At 54.0% G+C, this 27,670-nt stretch overlaps 1 protein-coding gene and 1 pseudogene across 1 annotated transcript; one reads left to right on the top strand and one right to left on the bottom strand.

The window, feature by feature from the left end:
- NALF2 (NALCN channel auxiliary factor 2) lies at positions 1 to 27,637 on the top strand. The gene is made up of 3 exons (XM_030272475.4): positions 1 to 1,255; positions 17,968 to 18,139; positions 18,644 to 27,637. Exons 1-3 carry the CDS (start codon positions 470 to 472, stop codon positions 19,051 to 19,053), a joined length of 1,368 nt encoding a protein of 455 aa, XP_030128335.4. The 5' UTR covers positions 1 to 469; the 3' UTR covers positions 19,054 to 27,637.
- On the bottom strand, positions 19,535 to 25,049 carry LOC105759169 (SAP30-binding protein pseudogene; annotated as a pseudogene).
- Positions 27,638 to 27,670: the final 33 nt, after the last annotated feature.

The following is a 27,670-nucleotide window of genomic DNA, read 5'->3' as shown; positions in this document are numbered from 1 at the left end:
CGCGGGGGTGTCCCGGGCGGGCCGGGCCGGGCCGGGAGGAGCGGAGCGGAGCGGAGCGGAGCCGAGCGGAGCGGAGGGGAGCGGAGGGGATCGGAGCTGTCCTTCAGCACCGCGGCAGCGCCGGCCGGGCCGGGCCGCGGCCGTGCCGGTGCCGGCGGAGCGCGGGCAGCGCGCAGGCGCAGCGCTCGCGGCTCCTCAAGGTGTTGGCGGCGCGGCCGAAGATGGCGACAGACTGAGGGCGATGGGGCCGGGCGGCGGCGGCGGCGGGCGCGGCGCGGCCCCGGCACCGCGCCGGGGCAAGCGGAAAGCCGAGTGAGGGCGGCCGGGGCATGCCCGGGGCCGGGGCCGGAGCCGGGGCGGGCGGCGGCGGCGGGGCGCGGCGGGGGCGGCGCGGGCATGGCGGCGGTGCGGGGCAGGTGACAGCGGCGGCAGCGCGGCGCTGCCCGCCCGCGGCCCGCGCGCCCCCGGCATGATCCGCGGCGCCTGGATGTCCCCCCGCGGGGGCGCCGCCGGCGGGGCCGTGTGCTGCGCGCCGCGCCGCAGCGACAAGCCGGTGGCCGACCCCGAGCGGGCGCAGAAATGGCGCCTGTCGCTCGCCTCGCTGCTCTTTTTCACCGTGCTCCTCTCCGACCATCTGTGGCTCTGCGCCGGGGCCAAGCTGCGGGCGCGGGAGCGGCCGCGGGGCCGCGGGCCGCGGGCGCTGCTGGCGGCCGAGCCGGCGGGCGGCGGCGGCGGCGGCGGCAGCTGCGAGGCCCTGCTGGGCAACCTGAGCCGCGGCCCCGGCGGGCCCTGCCCCGCCGCCCGCGGGGACCTGGACTCGGCGTGCGCCCGGCTGCTCGCCCCGCAGCGCCCGCGGGCCCCCGGCGCGCCCCTGCGCTCGCCCCCCGCCGCCGCCGCCGCCGCCGCCGCCGCCGCCGCCGCGCCCTTCTTCGCCTCGCCCTCCTCCAAAAGGACCTTCCTGCAGGCTTACTTCAGGAACTTCAACCTCTCCTTTTGTGATACTTACACGATCTGGGACCTGCTGCGGGAGATGGCCGGCCCCGACGGGCTGGACTGCAGCCTGGACAACCTGATGGTGGACCTGGTGGTGGCGGCGGCCGGGGCGCTGGACGGGGAGGCCTGTAGCAGCTGCGTCCAGGCGTACCAGCGGCTGGACCAACACGCTCAGGAAAAATACGAGGAGTTCGACCTCTTGCTGGAGAAGTACTTGCAATCGGAAGAGTACTCGGTCAGATCCTGCCTGACGGACTGCAAGGTACGAGGGGGCGTCCCGGGTGAGCTGGGCCACAGCGGGCTTGGTTGAGTGGGGGTACCGTGGTCCCCCTGTTCTCACACCTACCTGCAGGCTGGGATCTCCCTCTGCTCCCCAAACCTCTCCTGGCAGTGGTGGTGGGACAGGTCTGCAGCCCTTGGGAAGGCTGGGACAGGGTGGTGGGATAGAGAAGGCAAAGCAGGACTTGGCCTGAATGAGCGCTTGCACGTCCCTTCACACCTGTGAGCACGCAGGCAGCTCCTGTCTTCCCACTCCCAACACTCCATTCCCAACACCCTGCTCCCAGCACAGTCTGAGCACCCAACTCATGACACCCCAATCCTGACACCCCATCCCCATCACCCCTCTCCTGACACCCCAATCCCACATGCTGCCTCACTCCTGACACCCAATCCCTACTAGCCTTACCCACAGCCATTTCTGTGCGCACCCCTGTGCACATAGGCTGAGCTGGGGCATGTGTGAGGCCCCTCACCTTTGCCTCAGTCCTGCTGCTGCTCCTGGGACAGCCCAGGGTTCAGCCTGGCTGTTATTAGACCAGCGGTGACCTGAGATGAACCGTGGTGCCAGGCCCCTTCCCTGTATGCAGCAGCTGTTTTCCAGCTCTTACACCCTTTCTGCCCAGGGAGCTGGCCCGGGGGTGCTGGAATGTGCCTCCCACCTTGGTGTTCCCCCCAGTGTCACTGACTGTCCCCAGCCCAGGGGCACAGTCCCTGTTCTGAAAGCTGATGGGTTGGTTGTGTCTCTCAGCATCAACGGGATCAAGGCTCAGTATGGAGCCATCTCCTCTCCCAGATGAGAGTTGTGGCTGGATCTCCATCGGACCCCCAGTGTGGTTCTGCTGGATGCTTTGTACTTACAACCCCGTGGTGCCTCCAGCTTCCACCAGCTCCAAGCTGCCTGGCTCACCTGTGCACGCTCCCTCCGGCATCACCTCTGGGAAGTGCAATGGTCTCCATAATTACACCTGCTTCCCTTTCTCTGAGCTGTGTCTTGGGGTGTGTGACAGCACTGTCCCCACAGGGATGGTGGCAGAGCTTCCTCTCTGGCAGTATCACAGGGTTGGCTGCTCCTCTTGTGGGACAGGAGTTTTGAGGGACACTTGGATTTGCAGAGCAACTCTTGAAGTGATGTTTATGCCCTGGGAAAGTGTGGGAGCAGCACCAAGAGCAGCACTGGGACACCGAGGTGGTGTCTTTCACCAAGAGCACATTGGTGAGATCCTGGCCACTATTCCAAGGGGCGCTTTTGTGGGGAGCTGGGTTTGAGCAGGAGCTTGTGCTTGTGTTCTGGGCCCAGGCCAAGCAGGTGGTTACAGTCTGCTCCCCAAATTCCCCCTGTGGTTTCCAAGGGACGTGGTATTCAGCCTGCTCTGAGTAGTTTGGTCCTGCTGCTCCACTTCCACAGGGAGTTTGGTGCTGTCCATTGTGCTGCTCCTGCTTCCAGGGGCCCAGCAAGATCAGGATCTCCCTGTGCCATGTCTGGTGGAGCATAAACATTCCAACTTCAGGCTTAGCTTCCGTCTCTGCTGGGAGACCCAGAGAGAAAAGCGAAAGAGGTGAGAAAATAATCATTATGTTGGGACTCCAAAGTATGTAGAAATAGAACCGTACTTTGATGAGTCTCCATTAAGTACCCTGGGTTTAACATCCTTGATGGGAGAGCAGGAAATGTGCTGGGGAGATGCAGAGCTGGAGGTAGTGGCAGGACTTATCCCTCTGAGCTGGTTCTGTGTTGTGTCAGTGCATCCTTAGAGCATCTGTGAGCTCCAACCCTGCATTCCACAGGCAGCACTTGGGAAGCAACAGGAGGCAGGAGCAGCAGGGACAGCCTGTGCACACTCCCCTGGGCCAGCCACTGGGAAATTCCCGTGGGAGTGCCCGAGTCTACAGCCGGAGCCCTCACAGCTCCCATCCTTTTGGTTGCTCCTGAAAAATCAGGCTGCTTTGTTTAAGGCCATTCACTCCAGCCTTTCACATCCATGAAACTCAGCTTTTCCCTCTCAGTGGCTGTTCCCCATCTGTGAATTGAGGCTAATACCAGACCCCTCCAGCAGTGTGGTGATGAGCGAGTTTTGGCCTGATTGTGAGTCCTCTGGACTTGAGCAGGGACTACAGTTACTCATTGCCTTGGAAAAATGTATCTGGTGGGATTTTTGAAGCAGTTTGAATTTGTGATTCCCAAGCAGATGCTGGATAATACCTGTTTGTGAGGGATGGCAGAGCTATTGCTTGATGGTGACAACATCTGAGAGCAAATAACAGGAAAACAGAAGAGGAGTGGAGGAAAACAGTGGAATGTGCAGCTTGGCCAGTGTGAGAGCTCCTGCAGAGCCCTCACAGCAGGATTCTGGCTTCAGGAGCTCTGGAACTGGAGAAATAAGATTTAAATGATAATTCTGGGACATGGGACCGTGGGAGCAGGGCTGAGTGTGGAGGGTTAGTGCTGCATCCCATTCACATCCCTGCCATTCTGTAACAGCAGCTGGAAAATTGAAGATGAGGAAGCACAGCTGCTCCAGCTCACCTGCACGTAGCCTCCCTCTGCTGAGGCACGGATCCCTCTGGAATTTGGTGCCTAAGAACTGTGGCTCAGTAGACAGCTCACAGGGAGCTCTATGGCAGCCAAACCACTCTGGTGATTTTAGCTCTTTTTTCCACCTGATTTCAAAGAACAGCAACACCAAATCCCAACTGGAGCTGCCAGTTCCTTCCTATGGCAGCAGGTTTCAACCTGAGCTAAACATTTGGAAGCGTGTAAGTGTTGTCGATTGGTTTTAGGAGACACATAATGCTGTTTTAAATCATCTTGAAAGCTGCCCTCAGGTTGGTGAGAAAAAGCAGGTCCTGTCAGGAGGGGAAACAGCATCTTAGGCATCCCAACCCCAGATTCATCCATTGGAATAAATCAATTGAGCTCAATTTTCTTCATGCAGGGAAAGCCAAATCTTTATTCACATAACTTATTTTATACAGTTTTAACAGACCTCATTTGCAACATCTATTACCTGGTAGTTTTCCTACTACTTCATTTGTTGGCCAGAAGGTGATTTGTGTGTATGTGCTAAGGTTCAGGTTGTTTACATTTTTCTTTTGTGGGTTCTCAGGGAACAGATCTAATGTTCATGCAGGTGCACTTATTTTTCACCCAAAAAAGGTTGTTACGTTAAAGAACTGTTCATACCCAGATAGTTTTCACATGGGAACTTGCAAAGTACTAGCTGCACTCAGAAGAAATGACAGGCTAGCTATTGATTTAACAGAGCAGGCCTGATTTTATGAGGCCTTTCTTTTATTACTTCTTTACCTGTCTGCAACAACCCTGTGTGCCTGGAGATTGGGGAAGACTGGACCAAAGTCCTCCTGGGAGGTAAGAATCCCATGGAATGGTGGGGTCTGTGTGTAATTCAGCTGCTGAGATTACTCAGTGCTGTCATATTCTCCCTTTTTATTTTCTGCTTGGAGATCATTCCTGGGCAGATCCCACTTTCTGCACATGTTGTTATTCCCCTGCAGCACCGTCAATTTCCAAATCACTCCCTGGAAATGTTTCATTTGTTACTCTTCCAACTAACACCAGAAATCCCTGTGGCTGAGAGACAGTAAACCATGAAAATGCACTTCTGGGGTTTATTGTTTGTATTTCCCATTTGGTGGGATTTTGGGGGTCTGGCTCCTACAGGGACGCTCATGGACAGGGGCACCGGCATCCTGTGGACAGGAGGAGAGGGAAGTGGGTCCACAAGGTCCATAAATCTTCTCAAACACATTTCACCTGCAAGGTGCTGCAAGGATCTGCCTGCCAGCTACTAGGTCATGGTGCTTGGTAGGGATGATGTGGATAAAAGGTGGAAAACACCTGTGTTTTTCTGAACATAAGAGGGAAAACTCATTAATTGAGTCAGGAGCAGCTGCCAGCCACCTCCATCTCGCCTGTTGCTGTGTAACTTGTACCTTTTGTCACTGCAAGACACAATGAACTCGCTGCACCGAGCAGTTGTGGGGACACTTTGGAGCATTCTCCAAAGGGGCTTGAGGAGGTCACGGGCCAGGGACATGGATATTGGACTTGAACATACATCAGGAAATGTGGGGCAGCAGCAGCACTCAAACTGTCAGCCCAGGCTTTGCAGGACTTAGTGCAGGAGGATATCGCTGTCTCTCCAAAGCAATGCCCTGAGGGATGCTTAGGGCTCGTTTGTGCCTTTTCCCATCTTTCCAAACAGGAAAAGAGCAGTGTTCCTCCAGCTCAGACACCAGATGAGAGCTTTGCTCATGCCAAGGCCAAGCTCTGCATGCTGGCTCCCACCCCAGCAGCTCCCAAAAGTGCTCCCTCCCACCGGTCCTGGGGCAAATCAAGATCTATGGGACAAAGGCTGCAGAATTAAGGAGTCATTAGGCTGCAAGAAACAAAGCTGTGGCGAGAGGAGGGCTGACAGGCAGGAGGGGGCTGGCAGCAGAGCTGGGCTGGACAGGAGCTGGAGCATCTCAGATGTGATTAGATTATCAGGTTTCTCTGCGCACGGGCCCATGGCTGTGGGATCTGGTTCTGCACCTCTGGTTTCCCCAGTACCCCTGGCAGGGCAGGATTTCACTCCCGAGGCTTTGCTGGTGTTTCTGTGCCGCAGGTGCACAGTGATGCTGTAAGAAATGGAGGCTGTTCCTGCTCTGGCATCACCCCTGGCACATCCCACACAGAGCAGGGAGCAAATCCCCAGTGCCCAGTTCAGCACCCTCTGGGGTCCTGTTTTCTGGCTCTTGTTTAACCAGGAATAGCATCAGCAATCAGCATCCATACAGAGCACCCCTCCCTGTGGAATATCCTCTGGAAACCTAAGCCTGCTGGCACCAGGAGCTTTGGGAACACCATGTCTTGGGGTTATCCCAGTGCCAGGGACACCTCTTGGGGGAAGCAAAGCAGCGTTTTACCTTCACAAAAGTAGCTCAAGTTGAGTTTTCTTGGGCTGGGCTTATGCAAAATGCTGCTAAACCTGGTGCACTCCTGCTGTGAGCCTGGATGGCTCCTTGCACAGAGGGAAGGTCCCTTAGGAGCCACGGCAAAAGTGGCTTCACCAAAACCTTGTGGTTTTTTAAGGTTACTAAGTTACTTTAGGTTATTTAAGGTTTCTAAGTTACTTTAGCAGTGAGGCTTCCAGAGAGTCTATGGATGGGTGACTGCAAAGTTGCACCTGGACCTGTGGAGCATTTGATGCACTACAAGCAGCAGGAGGAGAGAGGCTGCTCCCACACACCTGTGTCAGCTCCAGAGCTTTTCCAGAAGCAGCCTGGCCAGTGAGGTGTTTTATGAGGTGAAAAAAGGTTCCAGAGTGAATTGGAAAGTAATTCCAGCAGATCAGTGCAGTCATTTGGCAGCTTGAGCAGGAGCGCATGCACAAGCTTAGCTAAGTGTGCAGCTCCATGTTCCCCACCCATTCCATGGGAACAAAGGGATTTTTTTGCAGCCTTGCACAAAGATGTGGTTCAGTTGTATAAAGAATTTTGGCCAAAGGACCATGGTGGGTTTGGTCTGCAGGTGCTGTGGCTGCAGCATCTGGCACAGCCCAATTCGAGTGCCTTGTGTCTGGTACCTCCTCTGCTTGAAAATTGAGATCAAGGCTTGAAAAGCAGGAGAAACAAAAGCTGAAGTGATGGAAGGATTTTGGCCCCTGGAATAAAAGATGTGGAGGTGTCAGGTATGCTGGTGGTACCTGGGACTTGGGAGGGCTGTGAGCCAGCTGGGAGTGGAGATGCTCAGATGGTGCTTGGACAGTCCTGAGTTTTGCTTGGAGACATCTCAAGCTGCCTGGGAGCGTGTGGTGGGCTGGAGGCCGAACCTACACAGGTGCTGTGGGGTGAAGTGGCCTCTGGTGGGGTCAGGGTGTGAATGAGAGGGATATTGGGTGGTTTTTGGCTGCCTCTGTGCTCTGGTTGTCTGTCAGTCCTTGTCTGCCTGTCCTCACCTGTGTCTGTCAGTGGTGCTGCAGGGACAGCCCACAAGTTTCCCAAGGCAGCAGCAGGTCTCCATGGAGCAACAGGCAGGTCAGCAAATGGTGCAGGGACAGCGAGGGAGGGTGACATCTCTCTCCATCAAACTGTCACCAGCAGCTCCAAGTGCCACAGGCTCCGGCACTGGTTCCTGCTCCACGTGCTCCCAGCTGTGCCTGCTGCCATCCATGCCAGATGCAAGCCCACGTTTTTCTCTATGTGTGCCCATCCCTGGGAGCATGGTGGGCACAGGGGCTTCACCAGCAGGGTGGGATGAGCTCCTCAGAGATGCCACCCCAGCAGCTGGAGATGGAAAGTATCCAGCTGCTCTGTGTGGTGCGGGAAGGCTGTGGGAGTCAGGAGCTCAGCAAAGTGTGAGATCTGGGAAAACAACACTACCCCCACCCCCTTGCTGTGCACATCCATTGTCACAGGCTGCCTGTGGTTGTCCTGATCAGGGCTGTCTTGCCACGCTGCTTTTCCTACCAGGCAGTGATCCGTGCTCCCCATGGACAAAGGGATCTGCTGCTGCCACGCTGACTTCCATCCCAGGGAGAGGAGGCAGCACCTCCTACACCAGCACCAGGAGGTGGAAGAGGATGCACAGGGTGTCTGCTTGAACCCAGCTGGACCTGCCCTCACAAGGGGCTTCACTGGTCCCTGCCTGAGGGCCGGATTCTTTTCCATCAGGAAAGGAGCCGTTCTGCCCAGCGGGGCTCACACGTGGCCTGGCCTGACCCCGGTGCTGGGGATGCCACACAGAGAGGGTTTGTCAAAACATCCCACAGCCCCAGGCTGGTCCCTAGGGGTGCCCCACAGGCTTTTCCTCTGCTTTGGGCTCCAGAGCTGCCCTGCAGGGTGGGAGGCAGGCAGGAGGCAGAGGCAGGATGTACTTGGCTGCCGGGGGCTATTCCCGCTGTCACCGGGATGCCATTAGGATGCGACTCATGCCTGGCTCCACGCAGGAGCTCAGCTCTGCTGTCCTTTGAAGGGCAATGACTCAGGGACAGCAAATCTGTGAATGAGACACGGAGGCTGCCTGGGCAAGAAGTAGCCATCTGTCCATGCTGCTCCAGCCCCATTCCCGTGGGCAGAGCTGGCAGCTGCCTGCCTGGAATGGCTTGCCTGCTTCAGCTTCGCTCCTTTTCCCAGCTCCTGGCTTTTCCTTGGGGCCTCTCTCCCAGCCATGCTCCTGGGGTGTCACAGGAAGAGCAGTGCTGGCAGCATTGGCACCCCCAGATGCTACCAACGTGGCCACTGTTAAAAGAGCAGCATGAAATGGCCTCACCTGGCAAGGATTTGGATTTCCAGAGCTCTGTCTGTGCCAGCATCCTGGTGTTCTGGTCCTGGCTGGAGAAGGAAATGCCACCTGCCCTGCTCATCCTCTTGGGAGTAACAGATACACGTGTTTGGCATCTTGGCTGGAATTTTATCCCTGCATGGCAGCTCTGCAGCACTGCTGGTGGGTGGAGGCTGCAGATGGACAGGAGAGCGAAGGTAGAGCTGGAGAGGGGGCCTGGAAGTGGCTGGGATGGGGGTTTTCCTGGTGAGGGCTGTGCCAGCTCCTGGGTTTGCACAGATCAGGGAACCTGGAGCACCCTGAGTCCACAGGCACCAGTCCCAAACATTCCCCGCTGCTGGTGGTTACAGAGGGAGAGGAGGCAAGTGGAATTTTCTTGGAATGTTCTGAACAGATGCAGTTTGGGAAGGACTTACCAGTGCTGGCAGAACAGGAGCCGTGTTTGTGTCTTTAGTGTAGTCAGTTCAACTCCCTTCAGACCTGGGCATCTCCTTGATCTCTTGGTCTTCAGTGTCATATTCCTTGGAGCTGGTTGTCTTCTGTGTCATTTTCCATGGCACTGGATGTGGAGAGGGAGAATCCACAGTCTGTGTGTAGGGAACAGTGCTTCCAGCCGTGCTGTATTGCTTGTTTGTCATCATTCCTTGCTGTCCCGTTCAAATGAGACTGTCAGGATGCACCAGGAGCTCTGGGGAGGCAGTTTGGCTCAGAGTGTGGTCCTGGGACTGCTCTCCAGACACCCCTCGCTCATGGGTGTGCAGGGGGAGAACTTCCACTCTGCAGAGCATCAGGGACAGGGAGAGCCCAGCCTGGCCTGGGCTCTTTGCAGGGGAGAGCAGCAGGAATGGGCTTCCCCTCAGTAGAGCATCCCTTGGGATTCTCTGTCTGAGGAGCGATGCCAGCCGGGAGTGCTGCCTGCTGCTCACCACGGAGACTGGGAGTTATCCTGGGGCTTTCCTCCCCTGGAAGGGAGCAGGAGATTTCTGCAACTGCTGTTCAGCCAGGAAGAGAAAACCAGAGGTTGCAGCTCTTGGCTCTGACATGAGCCATGGCCTGTTGTGTGTCTCCAGCAGTAGGAGCTGCCAGGATTGCTGATAAGCATCTCAAAGTAATTTTTACTTGCATTTAAGGGACCTGTGGGCACAAGCTGAGGTGGCTGCAAGACCCAGCATGAGCATGGAAAACTGTGCACTTCCCTGTGACCATGGAAGGTGCCCAGGAGTGGGGATGTTCCTGTCTCCCTGCTGTTTGCTCCATGAGGGAGCAGGGATGGGCCAGACCCTTCTGCTTGCCCATCTCTGTGGGGTGCACAAGGATGACACGAGGGACCAGGTTCCTCCTGCTGCCTTATATCCTGTCCCATTCCCACTCAAGCCAAGTGGCACCTCACAGGATGCTGTGCAGGGGCTCCTGGCAGAGTACAGGATTGAGCCATTCCATAGGCATTGGATGCAAGACAGCCCTGCTGTGACAAGCCCTGCCTGGGCTGGACACTCACACCACCCTGAGAACAATTTTCCAACCTTACCTCTTCCTTGGGAGGGGGATGAGCACAGAAACTTCTCCCTCGCCCCCATCACTGGTGGGTAATTTATGGCTTGTGGCACTGAAGTGTCTCGCCTTTATTTTTTTATATCCTATCTAATGTAACAGGATGTTCTCATTAGCTGTATAAATGTTTAATCCACTTTTGAATCCTGCTAAGCCCCTGGCTGCAGCAGGATCTAATGGCAGTGAATTCCTCAAGCCATCCTAATGGATTGCAGGGACCTCACTTTCCCTCTGTCCTAAACTCCATCGTGTTCAGCTTCAGTTTTGCAGAGCTCTTTAATTACTTTTTAAGTCATTGTGCTGGCAGGATGGGCTGGTATCTGACCCACTGGGGGCTGGCAAGTGAGGGATGGAGCTGCTGGAGTGAGTCCCAAGGAGGCCACGGAGCTGCTGCAGGGCTGGAGCCCCTCTGGAGCCAGGCTGGGAGAGCTGGGTGTGCTCAGCTGGAGAAGAGGAGACTCCAGAGAGACTTTTGAGCCCCTTCCAGTGCCTAAAGGGGCTCCAGGAGAGCTGGAGAGGGATCTTGGGACAAGGGATGGAGGGACAGGACGCATGGAATGGCTTCCACTGGCAGAAGGCAGGGTGAGATGGGATATTGGGAAGAACTTTCCTCAGAGTGTGGTGACACCCTGGAACTGGAGGCCTGGCCTCCCCTCTTCCACCCTGGGGCATGGCCATGTGGTGTCACAAGGACAGAGCCCTCCAGATGCCAGGGAGAGCAGCTTGTCCCTGTCTCCTGGTGTCCACCCCCTTCCCACACAAACCTCCAGACTCCAGCTGGCCTCACCTTCCTGACAAGCTGCTCTTCTCTTCTCTAAAGCCCAGCCAGGACCCTTTTTGAAAGGAGAGCACAGAGCAGCAGACTGGATTAATTGCAGCCTGGGAATACCGGTCGCTCTGGCCTCACCGTGCTCCTGGGCTGGGATCCTGGGACAGGGACAGGCTGTGCCTGGGGTCTGGCAGCAGTGCCCACGGGCAGCCCACCACGGCTGGGCCACTGTGTGCCAGACACTGCCAGGGAATTCCCAGGGTGAGTAGAGGGAACACAGCCAGGATGTGAGGAGGGGGGACTGAACAGGAGACTGACAGCAGGAATGTCGGGATAAGAGCTCCCATCTGTGAGCAGAGCACTTGTCACCCCATGCTCACCCCCTTGGAGAGAGGCTGCATCTACCCCGAGGTGGAGTTTGATAATGAAATGGAAATATTCCATGGGAATTGGGATGTTTTGTAGCAGTGATCTGGGATCAAGATTCTCCTGCTGGGGGCTGTAGGAGTGGTCAGGCAGGGCTGGGTGGCTGGACAGGGGTAACCTCCAGCCAGATCCCAGCCTGCCCTGGGAAAAGTGGGAGCTGTGGTGGGAGGGAAAGGGCTGCAGACACTGCAGGGCAGGAGCAACCTGTGACATGCATGGAGACAGACACTGGCTGTGGGAAGCAGGAGGGCCTGGCAGTGGTCACTGCCTTCCTGTTCATCCAGCTGTGCCATTAATTACTGTGATTAATCAACAGGCACAGGCACATGGCCGTGTTGGGATGCCATGTGTTCTGTCCCCTCAGCACAGGAGCTGTCAGAGGTGTCCAAAGTGAGTCCACAAGCTCTGCTCTTCCAGGGAATGTTTCCTGCTTTGGTACAACCACGAGCACAAGCTCTTCCTCCTGGGCGTGTTCCAAGGGCAGTGTGGCATCTGCTGGGATGAGACCAGGCTTTTCCCTGGGCTCTGAACACAGCAGCCCTCGGTGCCATGGGTAGATGGGGTGTTGTGTGTCTCAGACTGGGTTGTGTATCTCAGATCTGGGGCTTTTCCCTCTAAAAGAAGGAGCATCCAGACAGTCTCTTTAATCCAAGAACTGGGAATTAAAGCTAAAATGCTTTATTTTTAAAATGAAAACGAAAAGTTTTAAACTTTAAAACTATCAGCTGCTTCATGAGGTGATGGAGTGGTGAATGAGTAGCTCTGACAAGTTGCTTCCAGGTAATTTGGGAGTGACTTCATCACTCAGGTCAAGGGATATGTGGTGTGGGAGGTAGGTGGGAAGGCACAGTTTGGGAGTGCAGAGGATGTTCCACTGCCCAGGACCTTCCTGGAGGATGGGCCTGGTCGGTGCCAGACCCAGACCCCCAAGCAGGATGCAAACTGGTATCATGGGTAGGATGGTTGGGGGAGAAGAAAACCAGTCCTGGAGAGGAGTGGGCTGCAGGGTAATGGAGAACCTGGAATGGGCACGTGCCAGCCAACCCAGCAGCTCTGTGTGGAGTTTCCAGTGGTGCTTGAGGAACCCCCCTCCAGCTGGGATTCTCCACCAGTGCTGTTCCCTGCAGCCTGTGTACATCCATCCCCATTCCCCCATCCCCATCCATGTCCCAGGCATTCCTGCTGGCAGCCCCATCCCAGTGCCCGCTGGAGCTGGGTACAATGGGCAGAGGCTCCCCTGGCTGGGAAACGGAGGAGCTGCGGCTCCAGTGCTGTCATCGCCAGGCAAAAGGCAACTTTATGTTAAAAATGAAGGAAAAACAATACAAATCCCATAATCCTGCCCAGTTGTTGAGGGTTAGGGTTGGGTTGGTGTTTTTGTCCCCTCTCTCCTAACCCAGAGCATGTGAATGTGTCAAGGCAGGGATAACAACTCCAGAACTATCAAAGAAACCAAAAATCAGCTGTTCCAGAGATGATGTTGGAACAGCCCATAGCAAGGAGAATTTTTAAAAAAGCCTAAAAAAAGCTCCACATTGTTACTGTCTGAGTTAATTGGATACAGTGGTAATTGGACATTGCAGATGTGTTTGTGACTCCTCCTGGCTGGCCCTGGACCTCAGTATTCCCTTAATCCTCTGCCATCCAAGGGGGCTCTTCTCTCCCCCCAGCCTGTCCTGCTTCCCGCGCTGCATCCTCATGTGCCAGAGCTTGGAGAGCTGCCCGAGCGGCTCATTAGCAGTGCTCATTTCCCTGTGTCCAAGATTAATGAGGCACAGCCACTCCAGATGCTCCTCTCAGACCAGGATGGAAATGTGAGTCCCAGGAACTGCTCTGGGAGGGGAGGGGGCTGCTCCAGGCTGGGGGTCTGGCAAGGACAGGCAGGGATTTTTCTTCCCCTCCCTGCTGGGAGCTGGGTGCACCCAGTGAGAAGAGGGAAAGGAGGAGAGTCATGATGGCAGGGCCCAACTTCCAGAGTGATCCTCACCTCTGGTCCAAGCACACTCCTAAGTCTCCTTCTGAGGTTATTTTGTAGGGAAAATCTCAGTGTTTCCATATCTGTCTTCCAGACTGCATCTCCCCCTTCCAGAGAAGTGAATTTTGGGCTGGGGATGCTGCCCCAACCCCTGCCAGTAATTAATGAGAAGGGTTTGTTACTTTGTGCCATTAGCAGGATTTTCCTTGGGGAAACTTCCCGAGCATTGATTCCTGTTCAAATGGGAAAACAACAGTTTGTTGTGTTAATTACAGCTGGCATTCCCAGTGGGCATCCAAATTATCCCAAGCACTGCATCCTCTGCAGTGGTGCTGTGTCCTGAGACTGCTGCTCCATTCCTGCTCCATTCCTGCTCCTTGGTTCCTTGGTTCCACAGGCAGTGCCAGTGTTCCCAACCTACTGGCAGCCACTGGACTGGCATTGAAGTGGCCAAATTTGTGCAGAAATCCTAAGGACACAAAAAGACTTTGGAAAAGCTGTTTTGTGGGGAATGCTGTCCTGGTACTGACAGGAGACAGGGAATAGTGCAGGCAGGGAAGAACTCCCATTTGGCACAGAATTCCCTGTGAAAGCACCATCCCTCTGACTGCTGCTTCCAGATCCCACTGGAAGTGTGAGCAGACAGCTTAATTCACTATTAGAAATCCAATTCATTTTGGGTATTTTTTTAATGTCTTTTATGATGAGGTTTTTCATCCCACCTGCAAAATTCCAAAGCCTGTCCTCTTCCATATAAATTTGATGTCTGAAGTTGGCTCCTTTCCTAGGCAGCCAAATTCTGTGTGCTTTCTCAGAGTCATGCAGCCAGTCCTCCAGAGCTAAAAATGCAGGAAGAGGGCACCAAACTGGAGCTATTTTGGAGCTGAGGTCACTAATTTATGTGGCCAGGCTGGAGATCTGCCAAAAGCCAAACCAGAATGGCAGAAACACTGATTGCAACCCAGCCTGCTTCCTGAAGAATCCAGAGAGGGCAAGGATGGAAACCAGGGAGCTTTCCTAGTTAATGTAAGCAGGGAATAAATTTCTTCTGTCCTAAATTCTCACATGTCCTTTTTAACAGCAGAACTAAGGAGGTTGTGTGGGGTAAGCTTGGAGATACCAAAACCTTGAGCATCCCAGGGACTTTGCTCCTTGTCTGTGATACGGATCTGTGTGGGTGAGGGGTGGGAGGACACTGGGATCTCCTGGAGATCCACCTGTGTCTCAGCCTGATCTCAGTGGAGTGGGAGAGCCCTGTTGGACCAGCAGGTCTTGCATGTCTCTGTTTTTGAGTACACACAGTTTCCATCCTGCAGAGCTGCAGGAATTCCTGCTGCAGCACCTGGAGGATCTGCCACAAGGGAATGGTAAGCGCTGGCTGGGCTCAGTGCTTTCCTCAGGGAAGGCAGGTGCTCTGGAAAGGGAAGGAAGAATGGCAGGCAGCCAGGGAATCTTGGTTCAGGTTCTGGATGAGTGCTCCAGCTCTGCCCTCCCCAGTATCACCAGCTCCCTGCAGTGTCTTCTTCCATATTTTCATTAAATTAATGGAATGTTTGTGTGTGTGACCCCCAACCCTCTGCCAGACTTCCCTGGTGGGAATCATCACAAACATTTTAGGGGGGGGATATGTGTGGATCCATGCAGAGCCTGCTTGTGCCAGCTGTTCCCACACGAGAGCGGGGTGAACTCAGTCAGCTTCCTACAAGTTCTGGGAAATCTATTCTGGGTGCCTTTTCCACCCAAATCTGGAGCTGGGCCAGCTCAGGTGACACCCAAAATCCTCTGCTGGAGCACTCAGTGTGTGCTCCATGCCGGGCTGCATGTGAGCCCAGGTGGGAGCTGGGATGTGACTGGGATCTGGGAAGCAGCGTGGGAGAGTCAGAGCTGGGAAGAAGACTGGCAGGAAATGGGAGTGAGTAAATCAGCCGAGCTCGTCTGAGTTGTGACTAAAGGGGGAGCGTGAGACATCTGCAAATATTAGAGATGTGTAAACACGGAGCAGGGAGAGGGAATGGTGGAGGGAATGATTGAAGGGAGTGAACTTTTGGATGGAAAAATGTAGGTCAAGTATGAAGGAAAACTTGTAGGCAGCGAGATAAGTGCTGTAAAACAACCTCCTTGGGAAACACGAGGAAGTCCCTCTGATGGAGATGTTTATCCTAAGGCAGATGAGGGCTGGAAAAGAGGCTGAGCTGGAGGGATGGATGCAGGGTGTCCATCCCAGATGGGGCAGGGCACACCAATGATGTCCATCCAACTCCTTCTGTGTTCATAGTTCCCCTTTAAACTGCAGGCTGGTTGCAGTTTAATTAATCCATCCAGATTTTAATCCTGAAAACTTCATGGCTTTGGGAGAAATTCACCCACCTGACATCAGCCAGTTCAAATTCAAGCAGGTCATTCGTACCAGCTGTCCAAAATCCTGGATGGTCACCAGGAGAAGGAGAAGCTCATCCAGCTGCTCGCTGCCAGACTCTCCGAGGGTCAGGGTGTTTTCAGGACACCCTCTCCTTGTTGCTCTAAAGGCACCCCAAGTAATTAAGGTAATTAGTAAGGCCTATCTCTGTTTTTGCTCCAGATTACATGAGTGTGTCTGGAGGGTGTGGAAACAACAGCAGGGCCTTGCTGAGTGCTCAGATTGGAATAAGGATATGGCCTGTCTGGATACATCCTGGGCAGTCAGTGGGTGCTTTGGAGCCCATTGTCCCATCACAGTAAGGTGTCACTGTCCCCTGAGCTCTCTAACCCTCCTGTGTATCCTGTCGAGGTTCCATAGCAGCAGTGGCAGGTCCTGCTTTTCCAAACAGAGAGAAACTCATGATGCCTGCAGAGGGCTGTGTGCCACCCACTGAGGGCTCCTGCTGTGTCCTCCTTGCTGTCCCCTGTCTGCTTGCTCCACACACTGTCCCCAAGGGAGAGCATGTGTTGCAGTGGGGGTTGTGGCCCCTCTGGAGCATGGCCTCTTCCTCCTCGGTTCTAGGGAATCAGCTCAGGCAGATCATGCAGTCATAGAATGGTTGGGGTTGGACTTAAACCCATCCCATCCCACCTCCTGCCACTATCCCAGGGTGCTCCAAACCCCAGCCAGCCTGGCCCTGGACACTTCCAGGGATGACATGTTCAGGGATGCAGATCCAGACCTTGAATCTCTCCTGCTTGTGTCCTCACACTCTGCAGAGTCATTCCCTCCTCTGGAGTTGTTCCACTGTGTCCCAGTAATTAACATCCAACAGGACAAGGAGAATAAGCACCTTCATTCCCACATCCCAGGGGCCGGCCCTGGCCACAATACTTGGTGACTGCTCCAGAATGTTCACTCCATAAATTGTGTTCTGGTGCCCATTAAACTTTTTGGGATGAAAGTTTCACCAAAGCTAACACAATTCTGTGAAAATTCTGGCTTTCATGATTTGGCATTTTCCAGGGGAAAAAAAAAATAAATTAAAATAACTTGCCAAGAATTTCCCAACCAGCTTTAATCCTGAGACACCACTGTGGGCCAAAGAAACAATGATAAGGATCTATGAAAAACATGGGGAAACAAAGTGATGGGTTTAAAGCCTTGAGAGAATGAAAATGCAGCCAGAAAGTGGAGCAGGGGTTTCTCTAAGCATGCTGAGGAGGGAAACTCATTCCCTTTGAATCACAGGGAGCCCTTTCTAGCTGGTTTCAAAGGAAGTTGGATGTGGCCGTGGAATTACCATGGTGCTGTCACTCGTGCCCTCATGAGTTCATGGATGAGCTGGAAGTGCCACAGGTTTCTTGCAGCCTGAGGAATGATCAGAAGAAATGGGAGCTCTCCCTCCCTGTCTGCTGCAGCCAGTGGAGACAAACAACTTCCCCCGTGCCCGATTCTGGGGAGATAAGGGAAATTTGGGAATATGGTTGTAACTGAGGCCATCTGGGCTAAGCCTGGCTGGAAGGAAAGAGGACTGGACAGGCTGGAGAGGCAGGGAATGTGGCACAGCCTTGCAGTCACAGCTGAACTCCCAGGGTGCTCTTCCTTCTGGAAATGTTGCCAAGCACAGCTTGAAGTATCAGGAAGGTAAAAAGCACATGGAGACACCTGTACTACTGGTACATCCCAGTGCCAGAACATCCACGGAAAATGAACAAGTTTCCTCCTTCAGCCAAAATAAATGGCACAGCAGAAGTTCCAGATGTTAAGGAATCGGGAATCTCTCCCAGGACCTGGTGGGCAAGGTGAGGAAAGTGTTCTTTGGTGGCAGAGGGGGACAAGCCTGAGGTGCAGTGGCTGCGTGTGCTGCATCCTAGCTGCTTCTGTCCGGCAGCTTTTCCAGCAGAAAATTTCCAGTAAAGACCAGCCCATGATGTGTTTTGCTGCCCCATGTCCAGAGCTGGGACAGGTGATAAGCAGCGTTTGAATTTTTGTGTGAAGGACTGAGCTCTTGATCATGATGTTGGCAGAATCTGCCACAATGCCTGTCTGTAGGGGACATTATTCCATATGTCGTAATTAGCTTTATTTTATGGTGGATTTAGCTGGATAGAGAGTTCCACCATTGTTGCACTCCAGTGGGTTGTTTGAATCCATCGCTGTTCAACAAACGACCCCAACACTCATTTCCCACAAGAGCTGGGAGCTCTCCCGTCCCCTTTCGCCCTGCGATGCTCCAGCTGCCCCGGTGCTTGGGGAAGTGACGTGTCCCTCTCCATGATTTCCCCCAGGCTGTCTACAAGGCGTGGCTGTGCTCCGAGTACTTCAACGTGACCCAGCAGCAGTGCCGGCAGCGGATCCCATGCAAGCAATACTGCCTGGAGGTGCAGACCAGGTGCCCCTTCGTGTTACCGGACAATGATGAGCTGATCTATGGAGGTTTGCCTGGCTTCATCTGTACGGGTAAGGAGGGCCGGGCTCACACCGGGCACGGCGGGGGAGGGGGTGATGGTGAGCCCTGGGGAATTTCCAAGCCACTCCTCGGGTTTGGAAGGCTTGCCGGGGTGGATGGGAGGGGGGGCAGTGTGGAAACATTGCCTGATATCAAAACGTGGCCATCCCAAGGGCACGGGGTAATGGGTTAATGGGGGCACAGCAACATCTCAGCCCAGGAGGTGAAAGTAATACCTCCGACTGAAAGCTAAAGCATGGAGGGAGCTGCAGGTGATGGATTAAAGCAGGGTGGGGATATTGAACTGCTGTGAGTAAGATTTGGGGAGCCCTGAACTCGCCTTGCTGGTGTGTGCAGGCTCACAGATGTGCTGAGGCCAGTCTCAGGGGGTGTTTGGATGTCCTGGTTCTCAGGTGTGCCCATCCCATAGCTGGTGGGCACCAGGGCTCGCCTCCTCTGCAGCCTCATCCTCAGTGTCCCACTGACCCCTCCTCCTGCTTCCTTCCTTCCTGCAGGGCTGCTGGAGAACCAGCTGCCCGACGAGGAGGCCAAGTGCTGCGAGGTGCAATGGGACTCCTGCGAGCACCCCACAGACAGCAACGAGGACACATCCCCCAAATCCACGGCGTCAGAGTCGCTCCATTTCCACCGCCACGACCCCCACCTCCATCACCAGAGGCAGAACCACTACCACCTCTACCACCACCACCACCACCAGTACCACCAGTACCACCAGCCTCGCTCCCCGTCCTTGCTGCCGGTCTCTGCGGGGTCTCGCCTCGGCAGCAGCAGGATCAGACTGTGCGTGCTGGTCCTGATGCTCCTCCACACCATGGTGTCCTTCTCGAGCGTGCACGGCGGCGCCGGGGGGCTCGGCCTGGAGACCCCGCCCGCCCTGGAGGAGAGCGTGGCACGGGACGAGTGACACAGAGGGCAGAGCCGACCTCCAAGGAGAACGCCAGATCTTTTCCCATAAGGGGGGCACATGCTATTCCTCCAATGGGAGGCACGGGATCGGGGGTGGCACACACGCACCCCCGCACATCCCCCAAGAGCTGCTCGCGCGGGGCATCCCCGTGGTGAAGAGTCTCTAACGCGCACAGGGCTGCGGGACCGGCGCCGGAAGGGTTCGGGCAGGGCCAGCATTCCCGGCCCGCGGGCGCCGGGAGGGCAGGAACGGCACGGGGGCGGGGGACCGAGGGGAGGGGTCCCTGGGAATCGAAGGGTGTCCCCATGGGACTGCCGGGTGTCCCCCGGCCGCTGCCGCGAGTGCCTTGAGTGCCCGCGCCTCCCTTGCCCGCACCGTGCCGAGGTCTGACGGTCAGCCCAGCCCTCGTTCCTTTTCTCCTGGGTCTGAATCCCGAGGGAGCAGGCGGAGGGGCAGCACCTCCCGGCACAGCCTGGCCCACTCCTGTCCCAGGGAAAAGCCACCGGGGCTCGGGGCAGAACACCCTGGTGGGGCGCGGTGTCCTCAGCGCGGCGCTGCCTCGCTGATGGCTTTTGGGGACAGGAGTGGGACGCTGTGACACTGCACTGTGGTACCACTCGGGGTTGGTCTCACTGCATCCCAGCCTGCTCCTCCAGCCTGGCCTTTCCTGCTCCTCTATGCGAGGACAAGGAGAGGGAGGAGGCGTGGAGCAGGAGGGATGTCCCCAGCATTCCCACATCCCACTTTGCAAAGTGTCCTGATGATTTGGTGTAACCTTTTTTGTTGTCCTCCCTGGCTGGTGGGACTGGTCTCAGTGAGGAGTTGAGGAGATGTGAGTCCAGCAGCACACAGGCTGTGAGGGAGAGGGATCCCACGTGGCAACAGTTGGATGCAGGGAATCCCAAAGGCATCCTTCCATGCTTCCCAGCTACAAATCATTGACTGGATGGCAGGAGGACTGGGCAAACGGGCTGGAGAAATCTGGCTTGGAGGGAGAGTCTCCCACACAAAGAGGCACTAATAAAGCCCAGCTAGGGAGGAGCATTTTTGTGAATAGTTTCAATCCATGGATGCCCCCAGATCCGGAAATTTCTGGGAGCCCAGCTGGACTTGGCTGGGCAAGGTGCTGGCTGGTGTAGCCTCATTTGGCTCACTTGAGGTTGTTTTTTAACCTGAGCTCAGCATATCCAGGGATTCAGCGCCAAACAAACATCAGATCCCTAGGATCTGATCCCCAGGTCATTTCCTAGGAAACTCCCAATTCTCCATCCACCCACCAGAACTGTTCCCAGCATGGACACTGCGAGGTGGTGCCTCCAGGCCAGGCACCAGGGGCTGTAATTTGTCCTGGGTGTGGGCAGGGAAGGAAGAGAGGGTGTTTTAGCACAAGGTCACGAGTTGGGTGTGAATCCAGTCCCTACTCCCAGAGGGGCTGGGATGGTCCCTCTGTTTCCAGGCTGGCTCTTGACAGGAACCTACAGCAGAGCCCTGCAGGGTCACTGTAGGAGACAGGGGTAGAGCAGGAGGAATGTCCTGCATCCCAAATGGATCCCAGATCCCTGTGAGGGTTCAAGAAGTCCCAGAGTTGATGACGTGTAGGAGTTTTGTGGTTTCTGGTCTGTTGAGATGAAGCAAAACCAAGCAGAGCCCCGTGAGCAGAGCCCCATGAGCAAAGCTACTTCCTGCCCGGCTGGAAGAAGGAAGTACCAGGCATCTCGTGGGAAGCACATGTTTCCTGACATTTCCAGCCCATTTCCAGACCAAAGAGACTCTGAGAAGCAGCTGAATGTTTGATTCCTGCTTTGACTTGAATCTCAGAGCTTTGGGGTGATGTTTACACACCACCAGTTGCCTGTTCCCAAAGTCCTGCAGAGATGAGGCCTGTGATCCTGTTGTCCCATGGTTTTTGGGGCGGTGCTCATGGAAGATGGAGAGTGTTTCCCAAGCAGATTCCCTTGCTACTGCCACCCAAAAAGTATGATGTCTATCATTTGACTGTCCCTCGTGACATCTGTATAATTTCAGCCTAGTTGACACCAATCAGAGCAGTTGGGCATGGAGCAGTTCTGCGAACTGGGATCCAATCCCTTGGTTTTCTGTGAGCAGTGAGTTGTGGAGCTGCTCTGACAAGGAGCAAAAGCTCCCAGGCAGGCCAGGGGAGGGAGCACAGCCCCGTCCCTGCTTCCAGACAGCCAGATCAGATCCCGAAGGAAATTAGATTTCTCCTGTACTGCCAAGAGTTAAGCTAATTCCAGGCGCCTCTCTCGGAGATAGACTGTGTCCAATCTTGGAGCGACTCATCGGGAGAGAGAAGAATAGCCCAGTGTGGTGCGTCAGCAAGTGGCCCTGAGTCACTGGCCCTGCTCTTTGTGTCATGTGTGACACTGAGCAGCGCTGGCAGGCGCAGGGTGGCCCGGCCCCAGTCCCTGCACCGCATCCGGATCGGGCACCACCCTGAGGGATGTGCATCCTTCTCCCTCACCTGAAGCCCTTGTGTTCTGCTGCTGATGGAGCATCAGCCAGGTTTGGGGGTGGTGATGGATGATGTGGGATTCCCAGAGAAGCTGCGGAAGTGTCCAAGGCCAGGTTGTACAGGGCTTGGAGCAACCTGGTCCAGTAGGAAGTGTCCCTGCCCATGGCAGAGGGTGGAACAGAATGGGCTTTAAGATCCCTTCAACCTAAATCATTCCATGATTTCCACAGGGCTGCAGGAGTGAGATCCAACAACCCAAGTCATCTTCATGGTGTGCTGGCAGGAATTTCCTGGGATAACCTGGGAGCTGTGAGAAACAGTTTCACCTTCCCTAACACCAGCTGGAGGCTCGGGAATTCAGGAGCGTGTGTTGAGTCCCAGTGAATTGGGAAGTGGAGCCCGTTCAGAACCGGGCTGGTTTGGGTGGCTACTGAGGAGGTTTGAGCCTCATCCACCGGGAGTGAAGAGGGCCCCAGGACAGGAGATCCATGTGTTTTCCAGGCCATGGCCCCTGAGGGGCGTTCCCAAGAGGATGAGATGCCAGAGAGAGCACACGGGATGCAGATCCAATCTGGGAGCATGGTATGGACTTTACCTGCTACAAGGGGGAGGAAAGTGCTGGGTCTTCCCAGAGCAAGGCTTTGGAAGATTTTTAGCGAGTCTAGGCTGCTGTCAGTAAGCTCTGTGGTTTTAGGGCACCATATGCTGCATTCAACACTTTGCCAATCTCCTTAAACAGATCCAGACAAGACTGTTCCCAGAGCAGGAGCAGCTGAAAGTGGTGTATGGAACAGTCCAACATCAGGAGCCCATCGGATAAAATTCCTGCCTTTGGTCATTACAAGGCAATTCCTGCCTTTTGGACATTACAACCTACTTATCCTCCATCCCTGAGTACTCTGGCTTTGCACTCCGAGAGAACAGCGAGGGAAGCTGACGGTGACATTGTCTCACTTAACACCACTGGCATTATTTTTATTACAAAGTGAAGGGAATGTGCCTGGAAAAGGAGTGAGTGTGCTTGGATAAAGAAGGAATGTGCCTAGATAAGGAGGGGAAGGGCTTCCTCACCATGTGTATCCAGGGATGCTTCACCCCAAGCCCTGTGTCCACCAGATTAGGGGCCCTTTGCAATCCCAAATGCTTCCCACATTCCCAAAGCCACCTTGGAAAACATGAGCTCTAAATGATTTATCCTACCAGGAACTTAAACCCAAGGGGCTTTGTCCTTTTCATCCAATGATCTTATCTCTTCTCCCTAAAGAAGATGCCCCATGTTTGGATTAATATGTAAAACTCAGCTTTTCCTTCAGGGGACAAAATTCTCTTTGCTCAGAGAAAATTCCCAGTGGGAAGCAGTGATTCCTCCCTGGTGAGGGGATTTCTTATCCCCAGAGAAGTGAGGGATGATGATGTCTCCACAAGCTCCAGGTGTGGGCAGAGAGAAGGAGCAAAAGGAGTCAGGTCCAGCGTTATTCCCGGGTTTTGCACTTTCATGTAGCTGCCAGTTGTACAAATTAATTAAAAATAACTGAAGAAAAATCCCAAAGAAAGGCCCCGCTTCCTCTGGGGAACATTAATCATTAGCTGAGTCTTTTTCTTATGAAAATACAGATCCATGGTAGCCCCAGGCAGAAGATTCCCAGGGAGAGCCCTCACCATTCGTGCTCGGAGTTAGGGAAATCGCTTTGAAAGCATCTGACAACTAAAGCAGAACATGTTGAGTAACTTGGCAACACTGGGAAAACATCTGGAACTGGTTTTTCTTCAACACATTTTGCTTTGCTTCAAGAGGAGATGTCAGGGCAGTTCATTCACTGCCATTCAGGGCTGCGGGCGGGGCCGAGAGATGATCAGCTGCCGCCTGGAGGAAGAGAATAAAGGGAAAATCCCAGATATCTGCTGCTCCTGGGCAGGATCTGGAGAGGCAGGGTCATGGAGTGTCCCTGTGCTGAGCTCTGCAGATGCCTTCTGGTCTCTGGTGGCACCAAGCGTGGTTTGGGATGGGTTGTTAAGATGCCTGGGAACGCTGTGGCTGCCCCATCCCTGGGAGTGTGCAAGGCCAGGTTGGATGGGGCTTGAGCAAGCTGGGCTAGTGGAGTGTCCTTCCATGGCAAGGAGTGGTGCTGCCTGGTCTTGAAGGACCCTTCCAACCCAAACCACTCTGGGATTCCATGATTTCCACAGAGCCAAAGGAAGTAAGGTCCCATAGCCCAGATTACCCTGTTTGTGATTCATCCTAATCCCATTCCTGCTGCTGTCTGGGAAGGGAATGCCTGTAGGGCTTGGTGGAGACAATGTCAGGACAGAAACATTCCTGGATTCTGCCAGAAAGTGATGGGGCAGTGTACTAGTTTGAAAGCAAACCAGCGGGAGATTCCAAGTCAGAACTACAATTTAATAGGAAAATGAAAGGCAGTAGTACAGAAACACTGGCTTAGACTGATAGAGCCAGAGTAGACCTGACAGCCTGTTGGTCGGGGTGGTGGCAGCAGTCCAATTAAATGGGGGCTGTTGGAGCGGTGATCCTGTAGAAAGATCTGGTCCTTCCCTGGAGGTCCAGTGTTGGTCATGGAGCTCTTTTCCTCTGGGAGTCCAGTGGCAGTGCTCCTGTGGTGTTCCAGGCTTCAGATTATATCCAGGTAGGAATGTTTGGTTCTTCCCCTCAGGGCTGGGGAGCTCACAATGAGATTATGTAATTTTATGAGTCATTCTTTGAGACCCTTAACACGTGTCACTTGCACCTCCTCCTCTTCTTCTGGGCATCCCCCACAGTGGTGCTGGATGTTGTGGTTGTGGAAGCAGCGCTTCTTCTTGTACCTTTTTTAATGCCAGTCACAAATTCAATCTTTGTATGTTCTTCCTTGGCCTTCTTCAATTTGTCCATCTCGGTCTTCTGGGCTTTAGCTAGTGCTTCATAATATGAATCCTCTGACCAGCTGTGAGGATCAAACATGTCCTTTGGGTAATTTGTACCAATTTCATCAATGGAACAAAACTGGATCAGCTTTTCATAGATGCTGGGATTGCAAAATTCCTTTTTGTTCTGGATGATGTAGTTCATATCTATGCCCTCTTTCATTTTCCACTCATACAGCTTTTTAATTTTATCCTGCAATTGGTTAGAACAGCTGCCAAGAGGCTCAGGTGGGATTTTGATCTCATCTGGAGACATGTTCCACACTGTCTCTGAAAAAGAAAGAACCAGCTCCTGAGGATCTCTTTCCTCCAATTCTCGGAATTTCTTTAGGTCACCAGCCTCAGGTTTTTCAATCTGTGAATTGTCATCTTCTGACTGCCTGCTGTTCCCATCCTCCTCCTCCTCTTCGTACCCTTCCTCATCCCCATCCAGGCGGGTGAAGTCACCTTCTCCGTACCCAGCTGACACCAGGCCTCCTTTCTCCCCCGTGGGCGCTGCCCCATCGCTCCCTGCCGTGCCGGCCTCGCCGTCCCACTCCGGCTCCGAGTCCTCGGCGTAAACCTCCAGCAAGGAGAGAGCGCTGCTCTTCACCACCACCATCTTCCAGGAGTGCCCACTGTGGGCACCAAAAATGTTCTAGCTTGAAAGCAAACCAGAAGTCAGAACTACAATTTAATAGGAAAATGAAAGGCAGTAGTACAGAAACACTGGCTTAGACTGATAGAGCCAGAGTAGACCTGACAGCCTGTTGGTCAGGGTGGTGGTAGCAGCCCGATGAAATGCAGTGATGGATGTGGTTCTGTCGAAGCAGTGATCCTGTAGAAAGATCTGGTCCTTCCCTGGAGGTCCAGCGGTCATGGAGCTCTTTTCCTCTGGGAGTCCAGTGGCAGTGCTCCTGGGGTGTTCCAGGCTTCAGATTATATCCAGGTAGGAATGTTTGGCTCCTCCCCCTGGGTGGAGCATCTCACAATGGGATGATGTAATGGACCCTGATGGCCCATTAGTGGAGATGGCTCCCTGGAGGGAGTTATCAGGGCTGAGTCATGGAGGAGATAAAGAACACTGCCCCACCTATCTTTTGGTTACATCTTACATTGTAACCCAAGTCAGGCAGGGAATTCTGTCAATGAGCTTTTTGTGCTGCCCGTCCCTGGGGGTTAAATCTCTTAAACTAGGCTGGAAAAGTTGGGAAGGGCCATGTTCAGGTTGGATGTTAAGGATCTCCTTCAGTCCAAAAGTTAGCTCATGGGCATCCCAGCTGGAGGTACCACCATCACACAAGCCCAAAATCATCCCCTGTCCCACAGAAGGAACCTGCTCAGAGCTCCTGCATCACAGCAGCCCTGGGGCTGCTCCCACCATGAGTCCATTTTATTCCAGGAATGGAAGCATTTTAGCAGCTCTTTTTGGGTGTGTTCTTGGTCCAGGTGGCTCTGTGGGTGACCTCCCAGCCCTGCATGTCTCTGTGAGGAAGGAGGAAGGGAGCAGAGGGAAGTTTGTGGTGGGGGATGGACCATTTTTAATTGAGGATCATGAAAAAATAAGGAACAATAAATTTTAAAAGTTGTTGGGGTTTTATCAAAGCTCTCAGCCCCTCTCAAAGGCCTGGGCAGGAGATGGGTGAGTTCCTGAGCCCAGTCCCTCCACACTTTCCTGCTCCACATCTCCAGGCCCTGTGTTCCAGGCAGGCCAGGAGTGGTTTCCAGCCTTTTTAGCACTTCAGGATGATCCTTTTTCAGCCCAGAAGGTTGACAACTCTGCTTGTTATAAACTGAAACTCAACAAAAAAACCCCAAGAATTAGCTTTGGCTTATTACATTTGGGGTTGGTTTTACCATTTTTAAATGTATTTGGGAACTGGACATGCCTAAGTTGCACAACAAAAAGACAAAAAGAGCCAGACAGTGATTTTTTTAAATTTTGAAACTTCTCAAAGCAAGCCAGATTGATCATTATGACCAATTTTTTTTTTTTCCAAATTGAGAAATGCATCCAGAACAGTCCTTTCCCACAAAACCTTTCATTTTCCAAACGAGGCAAAAAAAAAAAATTAATCACACTTTTTCTGCTCACAGAATCAGAAGGGGCAGCAGCGGATTGGGAGAGAATAGCAATTTGTAAGGAATTCCAACCAGCTCTCCTTAAAATAGCATCCAGCCAGTTTCTCCAGGGAAGGAGGCTGGGTGGCTCCGTGGTGGGAACAGGCTGGAGCAAATCCTGGCTGAGCAGGCCGGGATAACACCTTGGGAATGCAGGGACACCTTCCCCGTGGGAATCAGAGCTGCTGATGCCTGGGAGGAATTCCTGGGGATCCCCGACCATCCCTCTGATGGAGGTTTGGTTTGGTTTTCTGTTCCAACCCAAACTGAAAACAGCTCCTCTGAGCCTCATGTTCTGACACAGCCTCAGGATGCCTTCAAAAGGGGGAGAAAATTGGGAGCAAATTCCATGTGCTGGTCCTTGAGGGAGCCAACGCCGTGCTCGGGAGGGATGTGGGAAGGGAGAGCAGGAGGAGACCCCAGCCCCTCGTGCCCTTCTCCCTCTGGAGCTGGGGCTCCCTGCCTTGCTGGGTGTCCCAGGGCTTGGGGGCACCTGTGGGGACCTCGGGGGGACCGTGAGCCCTGCAGTGCCAGTGCCCGAACCCTTCTCAAGTGCTTGTGCCATGTGGGTGGTGACAGAGCTCGGCCGACCCCAACGAGGTCCTGTAACAGTGCGTGGTGGTGAAACACAAACCAACATTGCTGAAGTCAAAGTATCCTTTCCGATCCCCCGGCCCGGTTTCTCTTTCTTTCCAGCTTTTCCTCCTCCGCCTCCTGGACCCTCCCTCTGTTCCCACCCCCCTTCTGTTTCTCTTTCTCCCTTCTGTCATAAGAAAGTGACTGTGTCCTCGAGGGGACAGTTTTCTTATGCCATTTTATACACTGTGCTTCATGTTTAGAACTTTTTTGCACTAGTTCCTATTACATTTATTTTCCAAACTGGTTTGACAAAAAACAAACAAAAAAAAACCAACAAAAACACAATCCCATGCTATAATTCAGTTGTATTAAAATATTATCCTACTACTCTCTGTGTTCAATAGTCTCTGTACCTGTAATGCTTTCAGTTCTGTTGTATTTTGGGGCCGAGGTTTTCTCTGCTCCTTGTTTAACCCAGTAAAGAAATAAAATGTTAAGAATTGATGATAACTCCTCCTCCCTGTCTCTGCTGTGTCACTGGGG

The sequence above is a fragment of the Taeniopygia guttata genome, chromosome 4A (assembly GCF_048771995.1).
Source record: "Taeniopygia guttata chromosome 4A, bTaeGut7.mat, whole genome shotgun sequence".
Lineage (NCBI taxonomy): Eukaryota > Metazoa > Chordata > Aves > Passeriformes > Estrildidae > Taeniopygia > Taeniopygia guttata.
Note: the sequence above shows the minus strand (reverse complement) of the source record. Positions and strands in the feature narration are given on the sequence as shown.

Coding starts and splice junctions, on each gene's coding strand:
- NALF2 (XM_030272475.4), top strand. CDS start 470: ATGATCCGCGGCGCCTGGATGTCCCCCCGCGGGGGCGCCGCCGGCGGG. Junction 1,256..17,967: donor CCTGCCTGACGGACTGCAAG/GTACGAGGGGGC, acceptor GATTTCCCCCAG/GCTGTCTACAAGGCGTGGCT. Junction 18,140..18,643: donor GCCTGGCTTCATCTGTACGG/GTAAGGAGGGCC, acceptor TCCTTCCTGCAG/GGCTGCTGGAGAACCAGCTG.